The sequence below is a fragment of the Dasypus novemcinctus genome, chromosome 4 (genome assembly GCF_030445035.2).
Source record: "Dasypus novemcinctus isolate mDasNov1 chromosome 4, mDasNov1.1.hap2, whole genome shotgun sequence".
NCBI classification, from domain to species: Eukaryota; Metazoa; Chordata; class Mammalia; order Cingulata; family Dasypodidae; genus Dasypus; species Dasypus novemcinctus.
The window spans coordinates 71,889,962-71,914,815 of record NC_080676.1 but is presented as its reverse complement, the minus strand read 5'-3'; the positions used below and the strand labels follow the sequence as shown (position 1 = coordinate 71,914,815).

The following is a 24,854-nucleotide window of genomic DNA, read 5'->3' as shown; positions in this document are numbered from 1 at the left end:
TCAGAGCAATGATTTTCAAACTAATAAAATTAGTGATTTAATGCCAACTCTCCAATTTGCTAAAAGTATCATATCAATAAGTTATATGGAATTAGATTCAAAGTTAATTTTGCTATTAAATCTTAGAAAATAATTTTTCTGACAACTTTGAAATGGGAGACCTGGTAATCAGCTCTGTAATTAAGTCATCATAGTACAAACACTAGCTTACTATTGTGTTCATAGGTATATAGAAGGTGTTCAATAAATCACTATGAAATTTCATTAATCTGCTTTTTTTTAAAAAAAAAAAAAAAAAAAGAACAGGGGCCAGGGATTGAACCCTGGACCTTGTATGTGGGAAGCTGGGGCTCAGGCACTTAGCCACAACAGCCCCCTACTTTCTTTTTAACAATACACAAATCCATACTACAAAATAAAATTGCCAGATATGAGCTCAGTAGATAAAATAACAAAATATGTTCTATCATCAACTAAGATCCAGTATCTTGCCCTGTGATATGAATTAAAATGTATTACAACATAATACTTAGATAGATAAAATAACCAATTTTCATCAGCTAGAAAAAATGTACAGAATAAAAAGTGACATGTTGGCATTCTACAGTAGGAGAAATCAAAACTACAACCTCTGATCTTATTTCTATATTTTTAGAAATGAAATGCAAAGTAATCATAAATATGTATCAGGAAAATGTCTGAAGGAAATAAAAACTAATGTATCAGTATACAGAAATGATCTGAACTAAAAAAAGGGAAAACAAATTTTAAAATTTTGCAGATTACAGAGGTCATTATTAAAATTCTGATTTTATTTTTTACTTTAGTGCAATATGATAGCAACTTTTTGCTCTAATTCTTAAGTGATTATAATGTAATTCTATGGTTTCAATAGTTTTATAAGTGAATTAATATGTTTACGTTTTCATTTCTAGGACCTTAACAAGTAGTTCCTGGAGAAGTACAGATCTATCAGTGGCTGCGTGTGTGGGTATGTAAAGTTTGTTGAAGTTTTAACATCTTATTGATAATGGAAATCATCACTTAATATTAATCCACAATGAACAATGTCACATAGAAAACTGAACATTAAAGCTTTAGTCTTTGTGTCCTTTTTGGATATATGTAACTGTAGCCAAAATCAATTAAATTCTTGGGGCAGTTTTCAATCTATGAGCTAAATCAATTACTTCTACTAAATGAGTTTTGATTATAAGTAACTTCAGTGCCTACATTAAAATAATTGCCACTACATCAGCAATACCATTTCTCTCTCAAACATGCAAAAAAGATACGTATTTTTTTTAACCTAAGGAAGTTATGATTATTTTTAAATTAAAACTATTAAAAGGCAACTCTAGTAACCAAAAACAAGAAACTGTTGACAGTTACAGCTTATATTTATTGTGCTGCTTCTAATTATTTTAAAAAGATGATTTTAAATGAATTTATTTTTAAAAGACCTTAAGGAATGTGTATGCACCTATATATTTTGTTAATTATTAGTTATGTCAAAAGACAAAAACATTCTCAACCTGTCTTTAAATTAGACTAATTCTTATCCTTCATTTTTACTAAAGTTGAATAAATATGTTATGTATTTAAAATTATGAATATTCCCCCCAAACTAACCTCAAATAGGTATTTCATTCAAACTACTAATTTTCATTTATTTTTCCCATTTTTAATATTCATTTTCTCAAAAAGAAGTGGTTTTATGTTACGCTGTTCTCTCTCTTTTTTTTTTTAATATTTGGGAGACTTCGTATCTTTTTCTTACCTCTTTAAGATATCATTTGAATATTTGAAAATATTTCCCATGACCATGTACTTATACAAGCTGACTGATTTCAATTTAACCCTTGGTAATACATATTTCTATAAATAGAAGGATTCATCAAATACTTTCAAATAAACCATAATTTAGTTAATGTAACTCTAAGATATAAATATATGTAATACTAGCTATATTAAAATTAATCTTTTCTCCAAACACTGGACAAAGAGAAGTGTTCCAAATTCTCTTCTGTTCCTTTACTATAATAATCTCTCTAAGGTTATCTAATGACATACAAAAGCTAGTCAAACTGGTATTCTTCTCTCTGGCCAGGCATCATACTTTTTATACATTGAAAGAGTCTAAAAATAGACAAGCATCATTAATTTACATTTTAATTTATGAATCAATGGCTTTATATTTTTAGAGAAGTCAGTCAACAAAATCTGAGACTGTTTTGTTTGTCATTACATAAGAGCATAAGGGAAAATTTTTTTGTTCCCCTTTTTGTGATAAAGACCTGCACAGATGCACTGAAAATATACATTTCTGTATATCCAAGATTTCAGTGCATAAGACTACAGTTTTTAATAAGAAACCTCTACTAATACATTTTTGCAAAGCAAATGTCAACAGAAATACATTGAAAATAATTTCAACAAGTGGTATGTTACCTGGGTGGAGCTGGTGGCTACCGAGATGCAGTCAATAAAGCTGTGTCTTCGAGAGAAAAATGCAACTATCTGCTGCCAGCGTGAAGGTTCTGGCTCAGCTTGCAGTTCATCTGATGAGCCCTTTTTTGCCCAATGTTTCTGCTTTGGGCCTACCGAGCCATGGCTAGAGCTAGTATTGCCTCCTCGGCTGGCTCGAGAGTACAGAAGTGTGTTGTTTCCAAAAATGTAATTCATCTCTGCAGCCCTGCAGGTGGTTGCCAAGCAGTCTTACTTCTCTACCAGCTGCTGAGTGGTGAATGATCGGTAAAAACTGCAGCTAGAATTACAGCAGCATCACTTGTAGATCAGGGAAAATAAGAGCCTTGAGAAATGATGCTCAATTTCTCTATAATTTCTTCCCATGAAAGAGCTGTATCTTCCCTCTGTACCTGTTAGCTGTATGATGGCTGAGTTTATTTTTGCAGACAAAAAAGACGGCATAAGGTGAATTTCTTTCTCATGATTATTTTTTTCACCAGCATCTGCAGGAACCAAAAGCTGCTCTTTTGTTAGCTAACTAGACGGGCTGAAATCCAGGAAGTGAGGTCGATTAGCAGGTAAAGAACGCTGTTATAAACACTGGACTACAAAGACCCTCTGGGGTTGCCTGATTTAATGCACAGGGTGGAGAAATCCTGGATTACCAAGTTTCAATTACAGCCTGTAGTAAAATCCAATAGCATCTTCACTGCTTACATAAATTATAAATATGAACCGAATTTAAAAATACAAGAGGAGTCTCTCTGTCAGCAATTACGATTGTTTAAAATAATTTTACTCAAGAGGCTTTGTCATTCAAAAACAAATTTCTAAACCAGGAAGCTTACATTAATTAGCATTAGCAGCTCTAAGTTTTTTTTTTAAAGGCACTATCTTACATTAAACCCTAAGGATCTAATGATAGAGAGAATTCCATTTGTAATGCAGCACAATTATTTTATGCAACATATCCGTTTTAACAGATTTATTAGCAAAACATTATTTGGCTTCTGGAACTTTTATGATGAAAAGAATTATCATCAATAAAGAAGTTATCAGCACCACACCTCTCATATATTACAAATATTAAGATTACAATGTGATAAATTTGTAAAAATGTATTGACCTAAAATGGACCTCTATTCTTCATTAAAATGCAAAATAATGTAAGGTTGCTAAACTTTTTGTTTTATAACCATTGATGAAATGTGTTTTATCCAAAATAAATAATACTCTGGTTCACAAAGTAATATTATTTAATTGGATATATTCTAATATTGTTAAATGAATGTTTTCTAATATCTAATACCTAGAGCTATGTTTCTTAATGTAGTAATAGACCACCTCAGAATCTCCTGGAGTGCTGGTTAAAAATAGATTGGTGACCCCTCCCCACCAGTATCTCTAGGGATGGGACCTAGGAATTTCTTTTTTTTTTAAAACAAGCTAAGTGATTCTTTTTTTTTTTTTTTAAAGGATTTTATTTTATTTCTTTCTCTCCCCTTACCCCTCCCATCTGCTCTCTGTGTTGATTCGCTGTGTGTTCTTCCGTGTCCACTTGCATTCTTGTCAGGCAGCATGGGGAATCTGTGTCTCTTTTTGTTGTGTCATCTTGCTGTGCCAGCTCTCCATGTGTGTGGCGCCACTCCTAGGTGGGCTGCGCTTTTTGTGTGAGGCAGCTCTCCTTGTGCGCATCAGCAATGCACAAGGGCCAGCTCACCACACAGGTCAGGAGGTCCTGGGTATCGGATGCTTTATCACTTGAGCCACATCCACGTCCCCATTTATTTTAATATATACCATTAGCATAGTGTAAAGAGAACATATTTAAGAGTCTGTGGTTGGTCATTTACAAATGATATATGAACAAGAATAATGCTCCTTGATAATTTACTAATGAAGTAATTCATTTTCCAGTTGATATGAGCACACAATATGTCCCAAATGCTGTCACAGATATTTTTTCAGATATGGACTTGATAAAATTTTGCTTACCAATGTGCCTCTCAGCACCACTAGATACATGCAGGTTACTGGAGAACAGCACAGGCAAACCACAACCTTGGTGTCTACTGGAAAAGCTGACTCAGCAAGAAAAGATGCTAATGCTCTATGACTCCATCCCCAAGATCAGACACATGTATCAATAAGGATTGAGAGCTATGTCATACTTTGGGGGGGGGGGGGTTAAAATGCCTTGTAACAGAAATTATAGTAGAAAGTTTGGTGATTCTTCCCAACAACTGTGCAGGCAGTCACAGCAATTTTGTGGCCCTATAAAGATTTACCCTATCCATTTGGGGGTAGAGAAATAGAGAAAAGACTAAGAATCCTCTCTGAAAGAAAAACTGAAAGCCTCCTGAAAAGAAATGTTTTACAATGAACCAGGTACTTAATAAAAAACTAATTAATTAGTAAGGATTATACCAAGTGCCAGAGAAATTGGTTTGGCCCCAAAATATTGTGTTTTGATCCATGTCTGATGAAAACCCAGGGGGAAAAAAAACAGTAGAATTGATATAGGTTTTATTATTCTGGATTAGTATGGATGAGAATAATGAATACAAAGGCTGAGCTCATCTCTGCTACCTCAAGTTGGAAATATAGTAAGCCTCAAATGTACATATATTTCTTGTCTTAGAGAGCAAAGAACTTGGGAATAATCTAAGATTGACAGATTGCTCTATCCTGATTACAGGGAAGAAATACTTCTCAATTTATGGATTTTCTATTTAAATCTCCACTCACATCACGACAGCTGCCTTGAGTTTTGAGATAGGCTGTTTTAGGAAAATGTCCTATTTTCATGTCCAGGATCACCCCATCTATTAACCAGTAGTCAGTACATGGGTACAAAACCATGTGCACACCTAAACCACAAATGGTTTCACATGATTTGCTTGGGATGTGGAAGACAACCACTTCTCACTTAACTCTTCTTTAGAATAGCAGGGCTGAAAGATAAACTCCACCCACTAAAACATAATTTAAGTTCGTTACTGAGAACCTGAAGAGTCTATTTAAAATAATGAATTTTTAAAAATAATATACAAATAACCACCAAAAAGAATCATTATCAACATTTTGAAATTATTATAAAGAATAATCTTTTTTTCCATATTTATAGTTTAATTTTTCTTTTTCACAAAATGATAGTAATGTAATCTATAGAACTCTAGCCTAAATAGGAGAAAAGGTAAGCAATCTAAGGTACATCCATTCAATGGTTATGTTATATAATCTAAAATACAATTATGAAAAACGTGACTGCAAAAAGTGTTTATATTAACTGGAGGTAAAGGTAATTCAAAATTTTATACAGCATGGGACACTAATTATTTGTACATTTCCAAACTCACAAATAAATCCAGAAGTCTTTATGTATAGGAACAAAGGCAACCATTAAATAATCTTAGTGAAAATTTTTTTAAAAGTTGAAGGATGAAAAGGGAAAAAAATATTGAAACTTTAAAATACTAAAGGAAATTACTAAATAACTACAAAGCACTGTAAAAGTGACATAAGGGACATGTTCTCTACCCTTTGCCTTTACGAGTTATTAAACTTCAAAATACATAACTGTACTAAAATAAGAATGAAACTGAGATTGGAAAGAATACAGATTATCTTTTAGAAAAGCCCTCACCATTTATGTACAAATCTCTTCTGTAGGAGCACCATCTAGTGGGCAAACTGTCATATAAACTATATGCTACCTAAGTATTCCATGGCCATCCAAAAAAAGATAAAAATATAAAATCTAACAAATTGTATTATGCTCCAGAGTTGTCAAAAAAAGATGATTTCAAAACATGCCCATTATGCACTTAAAATGGGAACTATTCCATTCCTATGGCATCCAATTCAATAGGCTTATATTTGCTTGTGCCCATTCTTCAGCTACCTTTTTTCCCCCACTATTTTTAGAAAACTACCAACTGGTTTCGTGATTTCATTTGATGGTATTCTCAGTACCACTGGATTAACTGTGTCCAGGGACTAGGAAATGTACTTATTTAAGATAATTACCTGCTCACATACCCAGTTTGACCTTGAATTTCAAGTTCCTCTTAATAGTGATTACACATTATCAGTTTGAACAAAATTTTCCTCGCCCTTCAAGACAAAAGCAAAATATGAATTCCTTTGTTTCCTCAATGATTACTGCGACCTCCCATTTTCCTAACCAGTGCATCTATGCCCTCATCACTTTATCCAGCTCTGAATCCATTTTGAAAAAGTTCTGGATTTGTTTATTTGTTTGATTTACTGTTCTGACTAGTTTTCCTACTTCCCAGCTTATTTTCAGTTTTAGAGATCTTATTATTGTTAGAATCATACTACTCTTCTATATTTATGATTATTTAAAGTCTAAGTTTATTGGAAAGATTCTTATTCAGCCACAAAAATCTATCCATTTTTATCGTTATATTGCCAATTTCTTGAGACTCCTCTTCCCAACAATGGCAAGATAGATTCTCTTTCAGTCTTAAATCATAAAATTATAATTACTTTAATTCTAATCCCTGAATAAAGTAACTCATTCATTGTCTTATTTCATTCATTCTTTCAGTAATGAGAACAATCACCACTACCATTATTAGAACCTAATAGATTATTAGCATATTTAATGGTGGTAAATCAGGCCACAACTCATCAACCCAAAACCTTGCCCACATTTCATAACAAACATCAGTATTAGCTACAACATCATGAACTTTACTTCATGTTTGCAGTTTCTTCTGGCTATCACCCTCTTACTGTATTTATTTTCACCAGTAACTGCCTCCTTCTCTGACTTGGTATCTCAATACATCCTTCAACACTCTGCTCAAATGTCAACTTTCTTTTTCAGAAGACTCCCAAGAATTTAATTTTTTTCTTATTAAATCATTCTGTTTAAAGCCCTCTCCACAAAGAATAATACGAAAACACCTGCCAAAAGACCTAAGAGTTGGACATGTGCAAATTGACTTTGGTTGGTCTCTAACAGTAAGAATGACCAGAGAGTCAAAACTTAAGAAACAAAAGAATATACCCTAGGAGGTATAAGATAAATCAAAATAATTCAGTCAAGAGAAAATAGGTAGGGAAGCGGACTTGACCCAGCAGTTAGGGCATCCGTCTACCACATGGGAGGTCCGCGGTTCAAACCCCGGGCCTCCTTGACTCGTGTGCAGCTGGCCCATGCAGAAGGAGTGCCCTGCCATGCAGGGTGTCCCCCACGTAAGGGAGCCCCACGCGCAAGGAGTGTGCCCCGTAAGGAGAGCCGCCCAGGGCGAAAGAAAGTGCAGCCTGCCCAGTAATGGCACGGCACACACGGAGAGCTGACACAAGATGACGCAACAAAAAGAAACACAGATTCCCGTGCCACTGACAACAGAAGCAGACAAAGAAGAACACACAGCAAATAGACACAGAACAGACAAGGGGGGGATGGGGGAGATAAATAAATAAAATCTTTTTAAAAAAACAACAACACTCCTTTTAAAAAAAAGAGAGAGAAAATAGGTATAGGATAAGAATAGTATATAAAGCAGGAAGAGTGTGTCTGGAACTTAAGTTTTCCAAGGTTCTTATGTTGTTCAGAATGAGGGTAAGAAGTATTTATTATCTTTCACTTTTGATAAGTTAAATATATATATTAAAATTTCTAGGAAAGCAGACTTGGCTCAACAGATAGAGCACCCACCTACTATGAGAGGTCCACGGTTCAAACCCAGGGCCTCCTTGACCCGTGTGAAGCTGGCCCATGCGCAGTGCTGATGCGCGCAAGGAGTGCCGTGGCACACAGGGGTGTCCCTCACATAGGGGAGCCCCACATGCAATGAGTGCGCCCAGTAAGGAGGGCTACCCAGAGCGAAAGAAAAGTCCAGCCTGCCCGGGAGTGATGCCACACACATGAAGAGCTGACGCAGCAAGATGATACAACAAAAAGAGACACAGATTCCCGGTGCTGTTGACAAGAATAGAAGTGAACACAAAAGAAACATAGCAAATGGACACAGAGAACAGAAAACGGGGGGTGGGGGGGGGGGGTGGAAATAAATAAAAATAACTCTTAAAAAAATTTTTTTTCTAGGATGATCACTAAAGGATTATCTACCCTTTATTACTACCAAGCTATTAAGACAGAAAAATGGGCTGACAAAATGTAATCCAAAAGAAGACATGAAAGAACTAAATGCCTCCACATATAAAAATTAAGAAACACACTTGTAAATGCCTCATGGGGCAAAGGAAAAAAAATGGAAACAAAAAAATGTTAAGGATGATAACAGTACATATTAACATGGGATACAGCTATAATGCTATTTGAAGGAAAACTTAAAATCTCAAATTTAGAAAAGAAGGCTGATAGTTAATGCAACAAGCAACTAATTTCAGAAGTTAGAAAAAGAAACAAATAGAATATACCTATAGAAAGCAGAAGGGGAAAAACAGTAAGAAGAGAAAGGAAAAGAGAAGAGACGAACTATCTCTGCCACTGACAATTAGCTGATCTTTCTATATGTCTTTCATTTAAGTCTTCCAAAGGAGGAACAAATTATTTCTACCACAATTTTTAATTGATAAGTAGGCTATTCATACACTTACATTCATATATGTATATATGTTTACTGTGCATATGCATGTGTATTTGTGTACATATATGTGTGTGTACATGTGTATGAGAAAAATGAGGAGTGGGGACAAGGTAGCACATAGGAGAAGATAAAAAAGAGGCAGTGTTTTGAAAAGACCATCTCTGAAACTGAAGATCCTCTTACAAGAATGATGAAGGGGAAAAAGGCACAACTAAGTAACATTAGGACTGAAAGAGAGGCCACACTTATATACACTACACGCACAAAAAAAGGTCAACAGAATATTATGAATAATAATTTGAAACCATACACGAAATGAACAAAATCCTAAAAAACAACCTTAGAACACTAACTCTAAATAGAAAACTTTAATGGTACTACAACCATTAAAAATTTTCAAGCAGTAGCATGAAGTAACCCCTGAAAGAGAATTAACCCAGATAGTTTTACTAGCAAGAAAAGAAATAGGTCTTATTTTCAATACATGCTATCAACAAAGGATTAATATCCAGAATATATAAAGAACTTCTATAAATCAATAAAAAAGGACAACCCAATACAAAAACAAGCATAAATCTTGAATGGGCACGTCCCAAAACAGGAATGCTAATGACCAATAAATATATCCTCATTAGTAAACCGGTAAATGGCCTTTAAAATCACAGGAATTAGCATTTCAAAACCAATAGAAGGGCAAAAATAAGAATACCAATACTGATGAGACTGTGGAACTAGAACTCTTACACAATGTTGCTGAAATGCAAATTATACCACCTGGGAAAAAATCTGCAAAGACATATATAAATCGCCTATGATTTTATAAGTACTTTTTATGTTAGTAACCTGGAAATAACCCAATATTCATCGAAAGTAAGATAAATTGTAGTCCTTTCACAAAATAGAAACTCTAGAGCAGTGAAAACAATGAATCTCAGGAACATAATGTTGAGTAAAAAATGTAAGTTGATTAAATATTACTACAATATGATTCCATTTACATAAAGTTCAAAATATACAAACTTAAACAATATATTGGTTAGAGATCCAGTTATGTGGTAACACTATAAAGAAAAAGGCTATACACCAATGCAGGATTTATGAGGAAAGAGAAGAGGAGGGGATTGGGAAAAATCACATACTGGACGTCAAAGATAATGTTATTGTTCTTTATTTAATATTTAAAACAAGGGTTTAAGAATACCACAATGTGTGGGATTTGAAATTTAATAGTTAATTTCTCCATGGTAATTTTTTTGACTTAAATGTAGTATCACTAAATAAAATTTGTTTATAAAATGTAGCTTTAAAATTTATTTAAAATGTTAACAAATATCAAGAAATACCCTATTCTACAAAACTAAAAACAATGAAGGGGAGAAATTCCTATATTTAAGAAAAGTTTTGAGCATGAGCTACACTAGTAACAAAAGTGATATGTAACACTTAGCAACAAAATAAACAGTAATTATTATCTTACCTTTATTGGTGAAATATGAGAATGAGAAACAAATCCATGGACATTTTCAATTTCTGACAGGTTCTTTTCTGAGATATGAACCAGTTCTGGCCCTATCACTTCATTAGTGATTTGTGGGGAAATGTGCTCTTGAGAAGGTGTATCTTCATCCTGATACCGATACTTCTGTAAAGTAAAGAAAACTATTAAATATGAAGTAGCCCTTAAGAGCAAATTAAGCGCCACTCAAATCATGATTTTCCTATTTAGCAACTCAGTATTAATTATTTAATTATATTAAAAGTGTATTTTTTGGTTTAGTACATAAATCTGACAGGCGTAGGACACCATTTTAAGTCACACCAATATTTTAATTAAATGATTTAATTTCACTATTAAAAATATTTAAAAGCTAGGTAAAAAAGAAACCTCAATACTAATTTGGCCGTTTTTTACCCAATATGAGCTGAACCAAGTGTCTCTAAACATAACAATTGTTGAAATGAAGTCAACAAGAAAAACCAAAGTTATTCACTTAGTCTGATTTTCTGATTCAGCTAACTTATATAAAGAAAAAAGTTCTTCAGACTTTTCAGATTATAACTGAAAGTTATCCAGTATATAAAAGCCTTTTCCTGGGAAGCGGACTTGGCTCAATGGATAGAGTGTCCACCTACTACATGGGAGATCCAGGGTTCAAACCCAGGGCCTCCTGACATATGTGGTGAGCTGGCCCACATGCAGTGTTGATGTGTGCAAGGAGTGCCGTGCCACACAGGGGTGTCTCCTGTGTAAGGGAGCCCCATGCACAAGGAGTGTGCCCTGTAAGGAGAGCTGCCCTGCACGAAAACAGTGCAGCCTGCCCAGGAGTGGCGCTGCACACAAGGAGAGTGACGCAACAAGATGATGCAACAAAAAAAAAGACAGATTCCTGGTGCTGCTGACAAGAATACAAGCGGACACGGAAAAGCACACAGCGAATGAACACAGAGAGTAGACAACTGGGGGGGGGGGGGATAAATTAAAAAAATTTTTTTTCTTTTACCTACAAAAGAATCTGTAACTCACAGATTACCTTTTCAATGTTTTTAAAAGATTAAGATAATTTTTATAAAATTAACATAATTTAAATAAAACCAAATCTATCTTACATCATACACAAAAGTAAAATGAATTATAATTAAAGGATCTTGAAGAAAATATAAATAAATGTTTCTCAACTCAGGTTGGGAAAGCATATACATAAAAACAAAAACAAAACAAGCTAAAATACCCTCCTTCCCATCATCATTTTTTAAAAATGCCTCTAAAATGAATGAGAAAAACCTACATCAACAGAAAACATGACCTTATAATAGAGATAATACATGGGAAAGATAAAAATTTCAAAAAAAACACAAAACTTTAAAGGATTTATACTTGACAACAAAACCCCAATTATGAAAAGTTCCTTTTTCAAAGTGACAGAAAACTGGCACACCAACTTGAACATGTGAGCATTTAACAATGTGTTTGAAATAAATGTCTACTGATATAAATATTTAATAAATCTGGTGCATATGTATTATTTTTAGGAATACTGATTAAAAAATAAAACCCTTCACTCTCTTTGACGTCAGTGATGTCGTCATTAGAGCTACTTCTCAGTCAAATAATTTTCCAAAGTATATCATGCACATTAAGTTGAAACAGAGTCTTTCCTTAAATGTGTATTTTATCTCAAACAATCATTATTAATGATATCCATTCAAAAAAAACTAGTTTATTGACTTCCTTGAAAGCCACTAAGGCTTTCAATTGTGAAGTCAGTCATACCTACACTCACAGGAAGGAGAATGACTTGCCTTACATTGAGGGAATATTCTTAGTAGAGATTCAAGAAAATACTGACTCCATGAGGCAAGGAAAAGACACTATGAAGGCAGCAAAGAACAGGTGAACACTGTAAAGCATTAAAAGCAAGACTGCCAGCATAACAAAAAATAATAATAGGACTAGAAAATAAAATTGAAACAATTTCCCAGAAGATTATAAAACAAAACGGGGGAGCAGATGTGGCTCAGTGGTTGAGCTCCTACTTCCCATGTACAAGGTCCTGGGTTCAATCTCTGTTAAATAAAATAATTAAAACAAAATAATAATATAATAAAATAAATAAAATGTTTAAAAAATGAACAAAAAGACCAAAATGATCAATTCAGGAGATGTAATAACCTACTAAACAGGACAATCCAGGAAAAGAGAACAGAAAGAAAACCAGCATAAATTATACCAAATAATCTTCCTAAAAATCAAAGATTCTGCTGGGAGCCCAGAGTAATGAATTAAATAACACATACACCCACACAAATCACTGTGGTATTTCATGATGCCAAGGTTAAAAGACCACACTCAAAGAAAAAAATTCCTTTTTGAGGTACCAGGGCCAGGGGTTGAACCCATTATAAAATGTGGGAGGCCAGCACTCAACCACTGAGCTACATCATCTCCCCTGAATTGGATTCTGAGTTTTTTTTGTTTTTTTTTTTTTAAAGATTTATTTTATTTATTTAATTTCCCCCCCTCCCCTGGTTGTCTGTTCTCTGTGTCTATCTGCTGCATCTTGTTTCTTTGTCCGCCTCTGTTGTCGTCAGCTGCATGGGAAGCGTGGGCGGCGCCATTCCTGGGCAGGCTGCACTTTCTTTTCATGCTGGGCGGCTTTCCTCACAGGCGCACTCCTTGCGCGTGGGGCTCCCCCACGCGGGGACACCCTTGCGTGGCAGGGCACTCCTTGCGCACATCAGCACTGCGCATGGCCAGCTCCACACGGGTCAAGGAGGCCCGGGGTTTGAACCGCGGACCTCCCATATGGTAGACGGACGCCCTAACCACTGGGCCAAAGTCCGTTTCCCCTGAGTTTTTTTTGTTTGTTTTTAGGAGGCACTGGGAACTGAACCTAGGACCTCCTATGTGGGAAGTAGGTGCTCAAATGCTTGAGCCGCATCCATACCCCCTCAAAAATTTTTAAATAGAAAAAATTATCACATACTACCACTCTTTAACTCCCCACCAAACCTTCAACCCCTAAAAAATCAGACTAGTAGCAAATATCTCTTCAGCAACTGTAGACAAAAGAAATACAAATACACCTTCAAAGTTCTAAGTAAAAATTATTTTAATCCTAGAATTCCCAAACACAACTAGACTAATTCAAATGTGAGGGGAAAAAAACTTCCGGATATGCAACTGAATTTTAAAAATTACCTCCCAGGTACCATTTCTTAAGAATTGCTTAGAAATGTGCTAAAGCAAAATTTTAAAGACCCAAAGAGGCAGTAAAGAGTGATCCCAAGAAAAAAACATTAGAAAAAACAGTACAAATTGGTGCAGAAAATGGAGGGCATAAGGAAGGAAATCTCTATAGAGGGGAAAAAAACTGTCAAATTACTCAATTTAATCAAGAATTTGGAAAAACAAAAAAACTAAGACAAACAGTATGTATGTTTATTTATACATATATGTATGTATAATATATAATATACATATACGTGAGTATATATTTAAATAAAAACTTGTCTATGGTGAACAATTTTATATGACTACAAGATCATACAAAAAGTTTACTAACTTCAAATTTTAGGATTTGAAGGTAGAAGGAAGAAGTCAGAAAAAAATAGTGGTATACATTAAGGAATTAAGAGACTCTCTATGGTTAATGAATAAGAAATAAACACACACCACACACACAAACATGAATTACTTACAAGGTAACTGGAAAAACTGAGAATAATGAAACTCTGTTGGTAGAATGGGGACACTGAAGTGTAGTGTAAATGAGCTAAATCCTTATCATAGAAGGTCACTGTAGCAGTTTAATACGGTTATGAATCCCAAAAACAGATACTGGATTATGTTTGTAATCTGGTCTGTATCTGGGCATGATTAAGTTATGACAAGGGCTTTGATTGGGCCAGGTCATTAGGGCTTAGTCATGGCAAAGGACAGAATTGGATTTTTTTTTAATGTTGGAGTTTTGATGTTGGAGTTTGATGCTGAAGACTTAAGATGGAGCCCTGGGAAGTAAGCTCACAGAGAAAACAGAAGCAAGCCCCAGGAAGAGAGGAACCTAGAAAGAAGCAAGACCCTAGAAGAGAGGAACCCAGGAAGCCTGAACCCTCGCAGATGTCAGTAGTCACCTTGCTCCAACATGTGAAAGTAGACTTTGATGAGGGAAGTAACTTATGCTTTATGGCCTGGAATCTGTAAGCTCCTACCCCAAATAAATGGCCTTTATAAAAAACCAACCAATTTCAGTATTTTGCATCAGCACCCCTTTGGCTATTACAGTAAATAATGTCTAAAATTAATAAAGGGCAATGTTACACATATTATTAAGATATAAAGGTAATGAGTAGAAGATACAGCTAAAAGAGATGATTGGTTGCCTCCGAGAGGCAGAAAGGGGTGAAGCAAGGAGGTGTTACATTTCCTAATCGAAGTTTATACATTAATTCATTCCTTTTTTTTTTTTTTTTAAGATTAATTCATTTCTAACCACATGTACTCTCTTGAAAATTTTTAAATGAGAAAGGAACAGTTCCTTTCATCTTTTGGGACAAGAATTATTATCAGACATTTTTTCAAGCTAAACATAGATGACCTTCAAATACTTCAAGGGAGATTTAAGAAAACATAAAATACAGTTACAGAAAGTAAAGTTCCACTATTTATTATTTGCCTAATGATTAAAAAAAGGGAACTGGATTCATTACAATTATTATTTCAGAAAGTGTTTCAAAGTAGCTTTCTAGACTAACAGTTACACTGCATAACAATATTCATCTAAACTTTTAATCTAAAGATTGATGTCAACTTATTTCCAAAATTTTTGTAACATTCAAAACTTCATATGAAATCAGTTGCTGATAGAGTAGAATGCAGAAAACTAAGCCTCCCACAAGGATGGTGCAAGTCTTCTAACTTACCTAACACTTTTATTAGAAATGAGTTACACAATGGAAGATGAGGGGATAGGGATGGAGGAGGAAGAAGACTTAAATATAATTCCAGTAAGTACATTCTAAAAACATTTCCCTATCCTTTTTATGCTTTTAAGTCTGGCATCTTGGGGATAAAACCTTCCATTCCCCTTAAACTTTGTTACCAATATTGGCAACAATATTTCAGTCACAAATTACTGTGATTTGAAAGTTATTTTAAGTTGGAATGTGATGTTACTGCTTCATTGCTGTTATATAATTTTCGGAAATCTTTCTTTAGAAAGGAATATTTTTCCCAGTATGTAAATGACGCAGAGTACTGTGTCTTCTAGAAAATTTGAAACGGCTGAAAGTTAGACCGTATTTTATAAGTACAAGTTTCTTAAATCAATACCAAAAAGGTCAACAAACATAATTATGTTTTTAAAAATCCCTCTACCTACACCTCAGCCAATATATACTTGTTCTTTTAGTAAAAGTTAAAAAGAAATAATTGGTATGTTTCATTAGCACTGTTCTATACACACCAACATATCTCATTTAAAAAGAAAGAAAGAAAGAAAGAAGACATTAACAAGCAGTAGTAAGGTTTAATATGAACTCCTAAAGCAGATAAAGTATAATGTGCATTGGGAAACGGGGAAAAAACACCACCAATCTTGAACCCAATTTCCAAATTTTAACAAAACTGTGTGTGTGTGTATCGCAGATGTTGACATAAATATTTTAAACATTTGTTAAAATTCAAGGGTAAGTAATAGTATAGGGATAAGAAAGAGAATGCACTAACAATTAGGAGAGGGAGGGAGGGAGGGAGAAAGGGAACAGAGAGATAGAGAAGACAGAGGAGAAATTTTAAAAAAACACAAATAAACCTGAAAAGGGCTCAAGTTAGGAAATGGGAGGGGAGAATTAAGACCATCATAAATATAAAACAAGACAGGAAGAGTTAAAAAATATGAGTGATCAAAATAAACATGAATTATTATCTTTGCTTTAAATAATCCCTACTTTGCCAAGGAAGATGGAAAGCTTCTCAATTGATTAGACAAGAGTAACAGAAAAACGAATAGAACAATATCACTAACAATATGAATAAAAAAATGTCTAGGAAGGAAAAGCAGCAAATTGAATCCAACCCAATTAATTGAAAAGTAAATCAAGAATGCAAAGATGGTTCAACTTTTACTTTATTTATTTTGTAAGACAGGGGTTCTTAACCAGGGGTCCATGGAAAGATTTCAGGGGGTCCAGGAGCTTAAACTGAAAAAAAAAATCAACTTATCATGTTTATTTCCTCTGACCTATAACTGAAATCTAGCATTTCCTTCACTTATGAATGTATGCAATAAATTACAGTAGTATAATTTCATATTTAAACTATAAAATTTAACTTTAACTTACCTACATTTTTTATGTATTGGATTATTATTTAATGTGTTAAGACAGCAGCACATATCATATGTTTTTCATTTTAGTAACTGTATTTCAATATATGTAATGGATTTCCTTTGTAATTTTATATATGCATTTAAAAACATTATTCTTGTGGGGACATGTTGGTGCAGGTGAGATAGATTTATTAAATAATACACGGTATAGCGTGGACTTAGTATGATTTTTATTTTGATGTAGCATGTTCTGAGTGCAGTGAATAACTGCCTACAAAAAGGTTGGGAAGGACAGCAGAGATGGTTTTATTAATTTCTAAATGTTTGCTGAAAGTGACCACTTGAAAAGATGTTGAACCATTAGGTTATCAGGTATTGAAAATATGGGAAAAGTTGTAAAACATAATTCTGAATAATCTTAAAATGTAATTTAAAGATATGCCAGTGTTGAGTGTCATAAAACTATCTGCACTACATTCTGAGAAGAGTGGTTTTCACCTGACTGGTAAAGGGTCTGTGGAACAAAAAAGGTTAAGAACCCCTGCTATAAGAGCACTGCATGTTTACAGAAAAATCATACAGAAAGTGCCGTTTCCATATATCCCCTTCCCACACAGTTTTCCCTTTTCTTAACATTTTGTATTAGTGTGATACCTTTCTCACAAGATAAGCCAATATTATTAAAATTATATTAACTATATTCCACATATAACATGCGAGTTCACTCTTTGTGTTGTACAATTCTGTGGGTACACAATTTTGCTTTTTTTTTTTTTTTAACTCTAGAAACATATATACAGCATAAAACTTTGTGTCTTGGTCACATTCAAATAAACAATTCAGGGGTGCTAATTACATTCATAATGCTGCGCTACCATCAACACTACCCATTTACCAAAACTTTTCCATCACACCAAACAGAAACTCTATCAATTCAGTGGTAACTGCCCATTCTCTACTCCCAACTCTGCCCATGATCAATTGTATTCTAATTCTGACTCTAAGAATTTGCAGATTCTGCCAAATGGCATATACTAATGATTTCACATAGGTAGCAGCATACATTATTTGTCCTCAGAGTCTGGCTTATTTCACTTAAAATGATGTCTTCAAGGTTTATCCACATTATAGCATGTATCAGGACTTCATTCCTTTTTGCAGCTAAGTAATATTCTACTGTATTATCTGTTCATCCTATCCTTAACTCTGAGAAACTGCCAAACTATTTTCCATAGCAGCTGCACCATTTCATAAGCCTGCCAACAAGGTACAAGGGTCCCTATTCCTCCGCATCCTCTCCAATACTTGTTCTTTCCATGTTTAAAAAATAAAGGCCATCTTATGTGTATAACTTGGATCTGATTAATGGTTTTCACGTAAATTTCTCTAAAAGCTAATGATATTGACCATCTTTTCATGTGCTTATTAACTATATGTATATCTTCTTTGAAGAAATGTCTATTCAAGTCTTTTCCCCATTGTTTAATTAAGTTGTCTTTTTATTGCTGGGTGTAGATCTGCATATTAAATCCTTATCAGGTGTATGACTTCCAAATATTTTCTACATTCTGTAGGTTTTTTCCCCTTTCTTGATAACATCCTTTGATGCACAAAAGTTTTTTCCCTTTCCCCTCCCCCTCCCTGCTGTTTTTGCTGTCTTTGTCAGTTCACTGTGTGATCTTCTGTATTTATTTCTCTTTTTGTCTTCTCATCCTTCTCTAGGATTCACCAGGATTCGATCCTGGGGACCTCTGATGTGGAGGAGGTTCCCTGTCAACTGCGCCATCTCAGTTCCTGGTTTCTGCCGCACTTCACCTTGACTCTCCCCTTCATCTCTCTTTTTGTTGCATCATCATCTTGCTGTGTGACTCACCTGAGGAGGCACTGGCTCACCACGCGGGCACTCATGTGGGCACTTGGCTCACGGTGTGAGCATTCACAGGGGCACTAGGCTCACCGCACAGGCACTTGGCTCACCACACAGGTACTCATCTCACCAAGTGGGTACTTGTGTGGGCACTAGACTCACCACGTGGGTGGCTCGGCTCCCCATGGGGCACCCACCACTAGGCTCACCATGTGGGCACTCGGCTCACTGTATGGACACTTGGCTCACTGCACAGACACTTAGTTTGCCACACAGGCATGTTTTCTCTTCTCTGTTTTCACCAGGAGGCCCAAGGGATTAAACCCGGGTCTTTCCATATGATAGGTGAAGGTCTTATCACTTGAGCCACATCTGCTTCCCAGATGCATAAAAGTTTCTAATGTTGATTAAGTCTCACCAATTTTTTTTCTTTTGTTGCTTGTGCTTTTGGTGTCAAGTCTAAGAACCCATTGCCTAATTCAACGTCCTCAAGATATTCCCCTAGGTTTTCTTCTAGAAGTTTTATAGTTTTTCTTATATTAAATTCTTTGATCCATTTTGAATTAATTTTTATATTTAGTATGAGGTAGGGGTCCACCTTCATTCTTTTGCATATGTATGACCAGTTTTCCAAGCACAATTTGTTGAAGAGACCATTCTTTCTCCCACTAAGTGGACTTATTAGCACCTTGTCAAAATTCAACTAGTCACAGATGTAAGGGTTTATGTATGAACTCTCAATTCATTTCCATTGGTCTATATATCTGTCCTTGTGTGAGTACAATGCTGTTTAGATTATGATAGTTATGTAATTATGCTATAAAATAGCAAAATGTGAGTCCTCCAACTTCATTCTTCTTTTCAAGATAGTTTTGGCTATTTGGGACCCCTTAACCTTCCACATAATTTTGATGATTGGCTTTTCCATTTCTGCAAAGATGGCAGCTAGAATTCTGACTGGGATTGTGTTGCAATCTTTCAAAGCATCTATCAGGAATCATACTGAATGGTAAAACATTAGAAGCATTCCTATGAAGTAGGAATCAAAGCAATGTCATTCTTGAAACATGTTTCTAGCATTTCTAACCACCATGATGAAACCAGAAGCAGAAACAAGGGGCATAGCCACCTAAAACTGCAAAAATAATTGTAAAGAGGTGAGAGCATTTTTTCCAAAGAGATATTCTCAACAATTCACAAGAGTTTCTCAAAAGGATTTGGTAAATTACCTTAAATAAGAAGAGGAAGGGAGGCAAGAACCAGTATATCCAATTTTAAATATGCTGCAAAAGTGGTAAGGTCAGGATGGGATGAAGAAGATAAACTACACATATTAATATTGTGCATGAGAATTTTAATTTTAAAATGTACTGTGCAAATTAGTTCATCTTATGAAATGATACAAGTTATCAAAATGGAAAAAAGTTGAAATCCAAAAATAGTCATAATTTCAGACAAATTTCACTTCACTTAAAATATTAAATTGTGACAACAAAGTATAGGAACCTTAATTTTTTAATGACTTGATCTGTACAACTGAATCTAATAAAAATAAGGGAGTATTTCCTACTTAAAATTCACTCCAAGGAAACTATGTTGTAGTTTCACATTTTACTATCCATAGTGAGATCGTAACATCCATTTCATAAAATACTTAGAAAACCGTCACAATCTGTTAGAACTTTCAGAAATGATCCCATATATTATATTATGACCTTTCAAAGATTGGGTTTCCTAAAAACTGAAACCTGGATATCTATTTTGTAAAATTGACATACTAGCTAATATCATATTTCATTCAATCTAATACATCATCAATTATAAAACATTATATGTACTTCTAAAATAAGCACTGCCAAATAATCCATGAAGTACCATCAAATGTAAATGCATCCCAATTCCAGATACATTAAAGAAAATGACATATTAGAATTGAAAACATTAAGTCACAGAAATTTATCAGATTTCTTCTCAAAAACCATTATTTTCATTTTTTGAATCCTGAAAAAATAATTATAATATCTTTACCCTCAAGCTTAAAATAAATGGCCTATCAGTGTAAAAGAAACAGGCATTAAATTGTACCATTCAGGCAAGCAGAAGCCATAGCAAATAAGAAAAATACACAAAAGCAACTGACCAAAAATTCTGGCAGCACCATAATGAAAACAGGGATGGTGGGAGCACAAATAATGCAGATCAAAGTGGAATTCAGAGGAGTAGGGATGCTTTTAAGATGGGCATAGAAAGCAGTGGAATATATCAGAGTTATTTCTCTGAGGAGGAGGCCCCTGGTATAGACACTTGGTCTTTGGTTTTCTTAAATACAATCCACAGAACTCCTTGCTGTCAGGGTAGAAAAAGTACCAAGAGTTTTTTCTCTTTCCTGCTAAAGATTGCAATTCTATTCCCATTGCTCAGGTTCCCCTAATGAAAAATTAAATCTGAACCTATGTGATTTCCACATTACAGTGATATCACTCTCCTACTTGAATGTCTTGAATGAGTTAACTACAATACAAAAATGCATACAAAACACTGTATTGGTTTTGTTCTTATAGTGACTTAAATATGAAGCTGCATGAAGAAAAGCAGAAGAATCATATAAATATAACTCATATTAACTTCATTTAGAGCTTATTTATTCTGACCATAACAGAGGCTGTTTCAGAAACAGCTTACACCCAGTTTCAAACAGTTAATAGTGTGGTTAACTATGCTCTTGTAAACACCTGCGGGCTTCGAATAGAAAAAGCATGATATGATTTCCCCATTTCATTAATTTGTTAATAAAATTAACTATTACATGCACTAATTGGTAACTACAAAGAAAATTTTAGGTACAATTAAACTACTCTCCAAGATTTAAAAATACTTAGTTCTAATCAATATGAATAGAAACCAATCTATATAAAAACTAAATAATTTAGCCCAAAATTGATTACTGCCTGTAGAAGGAATTTTCACTAAGAAAACATTTCTTCCAACTATTCACTTGCTTAGAATAGAAATGAATTAAAACCCCTGGAACCACTGACAGTAACTTCTGAAATGTCAATTCATAGAACTATCAACACAAGCACCTTTTAAAGGAAGGAACTGTGACAAGCCAAAACAAATGATGTCCACATGCCAAATTATCTTAGGCTTGCAGATAAGAATGTATACAAACTTCATACAACCAGACCACATATGTGAGAAATAGTTTGCCTTATCACATTGGCATTTATTGCTTTCACCTTTCCAGAAACAAACCTGGATTAGAAAAGTAAAACAGGAAGAACAAAATACAATACATATAAAACTGAGTTGTATGATTTTATATAAATATATAAATTTCCAAAACTGGCCATGAATGAGATAAAATAATGAAACAATAACCATGAAGGAAAAGGAGAATTTTCTCAAAACACAATTTCTAAATTGTTCCATCTCTGGCCCCTGGGGGAAGAGCAGCTGTCAACATGTCCATGTAATCTACAAGGAAGTTTGTGCAAAACTGATCAAGTTTTCTCACCAAGAGGAACAAGCAAATATACTGCACCAAGCCCAATAACCTGAAGACCCACAATTCTTTCCACTACAACAAGCTGATTAACCACAACAATGTGGGAGTCCAGCCGGTAGTTGACAACAAAGGGGTCGAGGTGGCCCTGAGTGTAGCTCAGGCCAGCAAAAGCAAGACACCTCCTTTATATAGACCACTAATCAGCAAGTATACCCAGGCCACTCTTAACAGCATTCAGTACATGATCCTGAAGAACAAGTACTGCCCAGATTTGTGCATGGCCACTATCTGTAGAGCTTGGTGAGGAAGACACAGATAGATGCTCAGCAGCCATCTCACAGCCTTTGCCTATACCCTCTCCTGCCCCCCAGAAACCAGGTGCTTATCAGGGCAGGAACTTGGCAATGGCAGAACTCTCCTCCCTCTGAGTCATAATAATACCCCATATAAATCTTGGCAGCACAGATATGTCTCTCTCCTCCAAGGCAAAGTGGGGTGTGTGGAGCTGCCACCCACCCACCCTGACTTGAACAGCTTGTCATCCCTGGTAGACCAGCCACAACAGAATCTCTTCCCCTACTTATCTGGACGCTTTGTGTTGTGTATAGTAATAAGGCAGTCATTTGCTCAAAGTTTCTATTGTGGTGTGAGCCTATGTTTCCAGGACGCACCGCATAGCAACTCACTCCACTGAGCCATCCTATGCAGCCAGAAGTCCACGATGTTAAAGAGGAAACCATCCAGCCCTATCAAAAGCTTCCGACTGCCACCCACCCCCAAAGCAATAAAGAAGTCAGATGACCAAAATAATTACTGACCAAAATAATAATAATATCAAATAAAGGACACACACCAAAAAACATAAAAAGAAATCTCTCATGAATGGAAATGCAAATCAAAATAGAACATTTGCAAAGAGAACTCATTTGCTAGTTAGATTTTGTAAAAACATCAAAATAAATTACAACCCAAGTAGAATATATTCCAAAAATGCCAGAATAGTGAATTATCAGGAAATGTTTTAATATAATTGACCTTACTAATAAATGAAAAGGAAAGAACATTTATTAATGAATGCCAAATAGATAATCACAAACAAAAACATCCATTACTGATTAAAAATAACAACAAACTCCATTTTCAAAGTCAGCAACTCCGCCAGTGTCCTTTTCATATAGCTATCTCCCTGGTTCTTTTTTCCCCATTCCCTCTTCAACTTTTAAAGACACCTGTGATTATATTTGGCATACCCAAATAATCCAGGATTATCTTCCTATTTAAAGACAGCTAATTAAGGCTGGTAATTTTCCATGTAACCTAATACTTGTAATACTTGCAGATTCAAATGATTAGGAAGTAGATATCTTTGGGTGGCCATTATTCTCCCTCCCACAATAAGCTACTGGAAAATAAACAAACAAGCAACAAATCTATGATGCAGAGTCAAAGTTCATGTTTACAGCTTCTAAGAATACATATGAAAAGAATCAACATTTACTTTTGACTTTTAAAAAACCTCTTAATTACAAAGGAAAGATGAACACTTCTTTTCAACATTATCAACCCAAAAAAGTAAACATCATGATTAATGGAGAATAAGTTAGAAATAAGACAAAAATACTACTATCATAACTATTATTAACTTTGTTCAGGTGATACAAGAAAAAAATTAAGAGAAAATTATATTAGAAGGATAAAATTATCACAATTTACAGATAATCTGATGGTAAATCCAGAAAATGCAAAAGAAATAGTAAAAAACTACTATAAATAATAATAACAGTCATATGTCCAGGCAGAAAATTAATATATAGAAATCTGTAGCTTTCATTTAAACCAGGAATCTGCAAATTATGATCTGTAGTCAAAGCTGTCCTGTCGCCTGTTTTAATAAATCAAGCTTTACTGAAACACAGTCATGGTCATTCATAATTTACAAACTGTCTAGGCTGCTTTCATGCTACAATGGTGGAGTTGAATACTTGATGGCCAGTAATGCCTGAAACACTTACCATCTGGCTGTTTACTATCAAGTAGACCCTTTACGGAAAAACTTTGCTGATTCATGATTTAAATTAATAACAATTAGCTGACAGAATGAAATAAAAGACCCTACTTTTAATATAAGAAACAAAAAGATGAAATGCCCAGGAATGTATAAAACTGAAGTATCTAAACATGTGACTTTATGAAATGGAAAGAAGACATGCCATTTCTTAGCAGTAAGAATCAACTAAAAGATGTCATATCCCTCTCTAAATTTATGTACATATTTATCTTTAATACGATCTCAACAAAAGGCAATAGAAAATTTATTCATTTATTTATATACTTATTATTTACTTAAGAATTAGGAGAGGCAGGTAAATTTCATGTAAAAACCAAAAAACAAGAATAAGAGAAAAAGTAAACAAGAGAATTATCTCATGTATTATACATAATGAAATATGCAGCTGTAAGAAGAAATGAAATTGAGAAGCTTATGACAACATGTGTGAACATGGAGGACATTATGGTGAGTGAAGCAAGTCAGACACAAAAGGACAAATACTGTATGACTGAGCAATTATGAATTAAATATATTGTGTAAACTCATG

The 24,854-nt window shown here is 34.5% G+C and overlaps 1 protein-coding gene across 15 annotated transcripts in view; it reads right to left on the bottom strand.

Annotated features, from left to right (window-relative positions):
* The window catches only part of DLG1 (discs large MAGUK scaffold protein 1), a 281,505-nt gene that overhangs the window by 179,346 nt on the left and 77,305 nt on the right, over positions 1-24,854 (bottom strand). For all 15 annotated transcript variants that reach the window (XM_058295595.2, XM_058295596.2, XM_058295597.2 and 12 more), the window contains one exon: positions 10,534-10,698. In XM_058295595.2, coding sequence (XP_058151578.1) covers positions 10,534-10,698 — 165 coding nt within the window. The remainder of the gene's footprint in view (positions 1-10,533; positions 10,699-24,854) is intronic.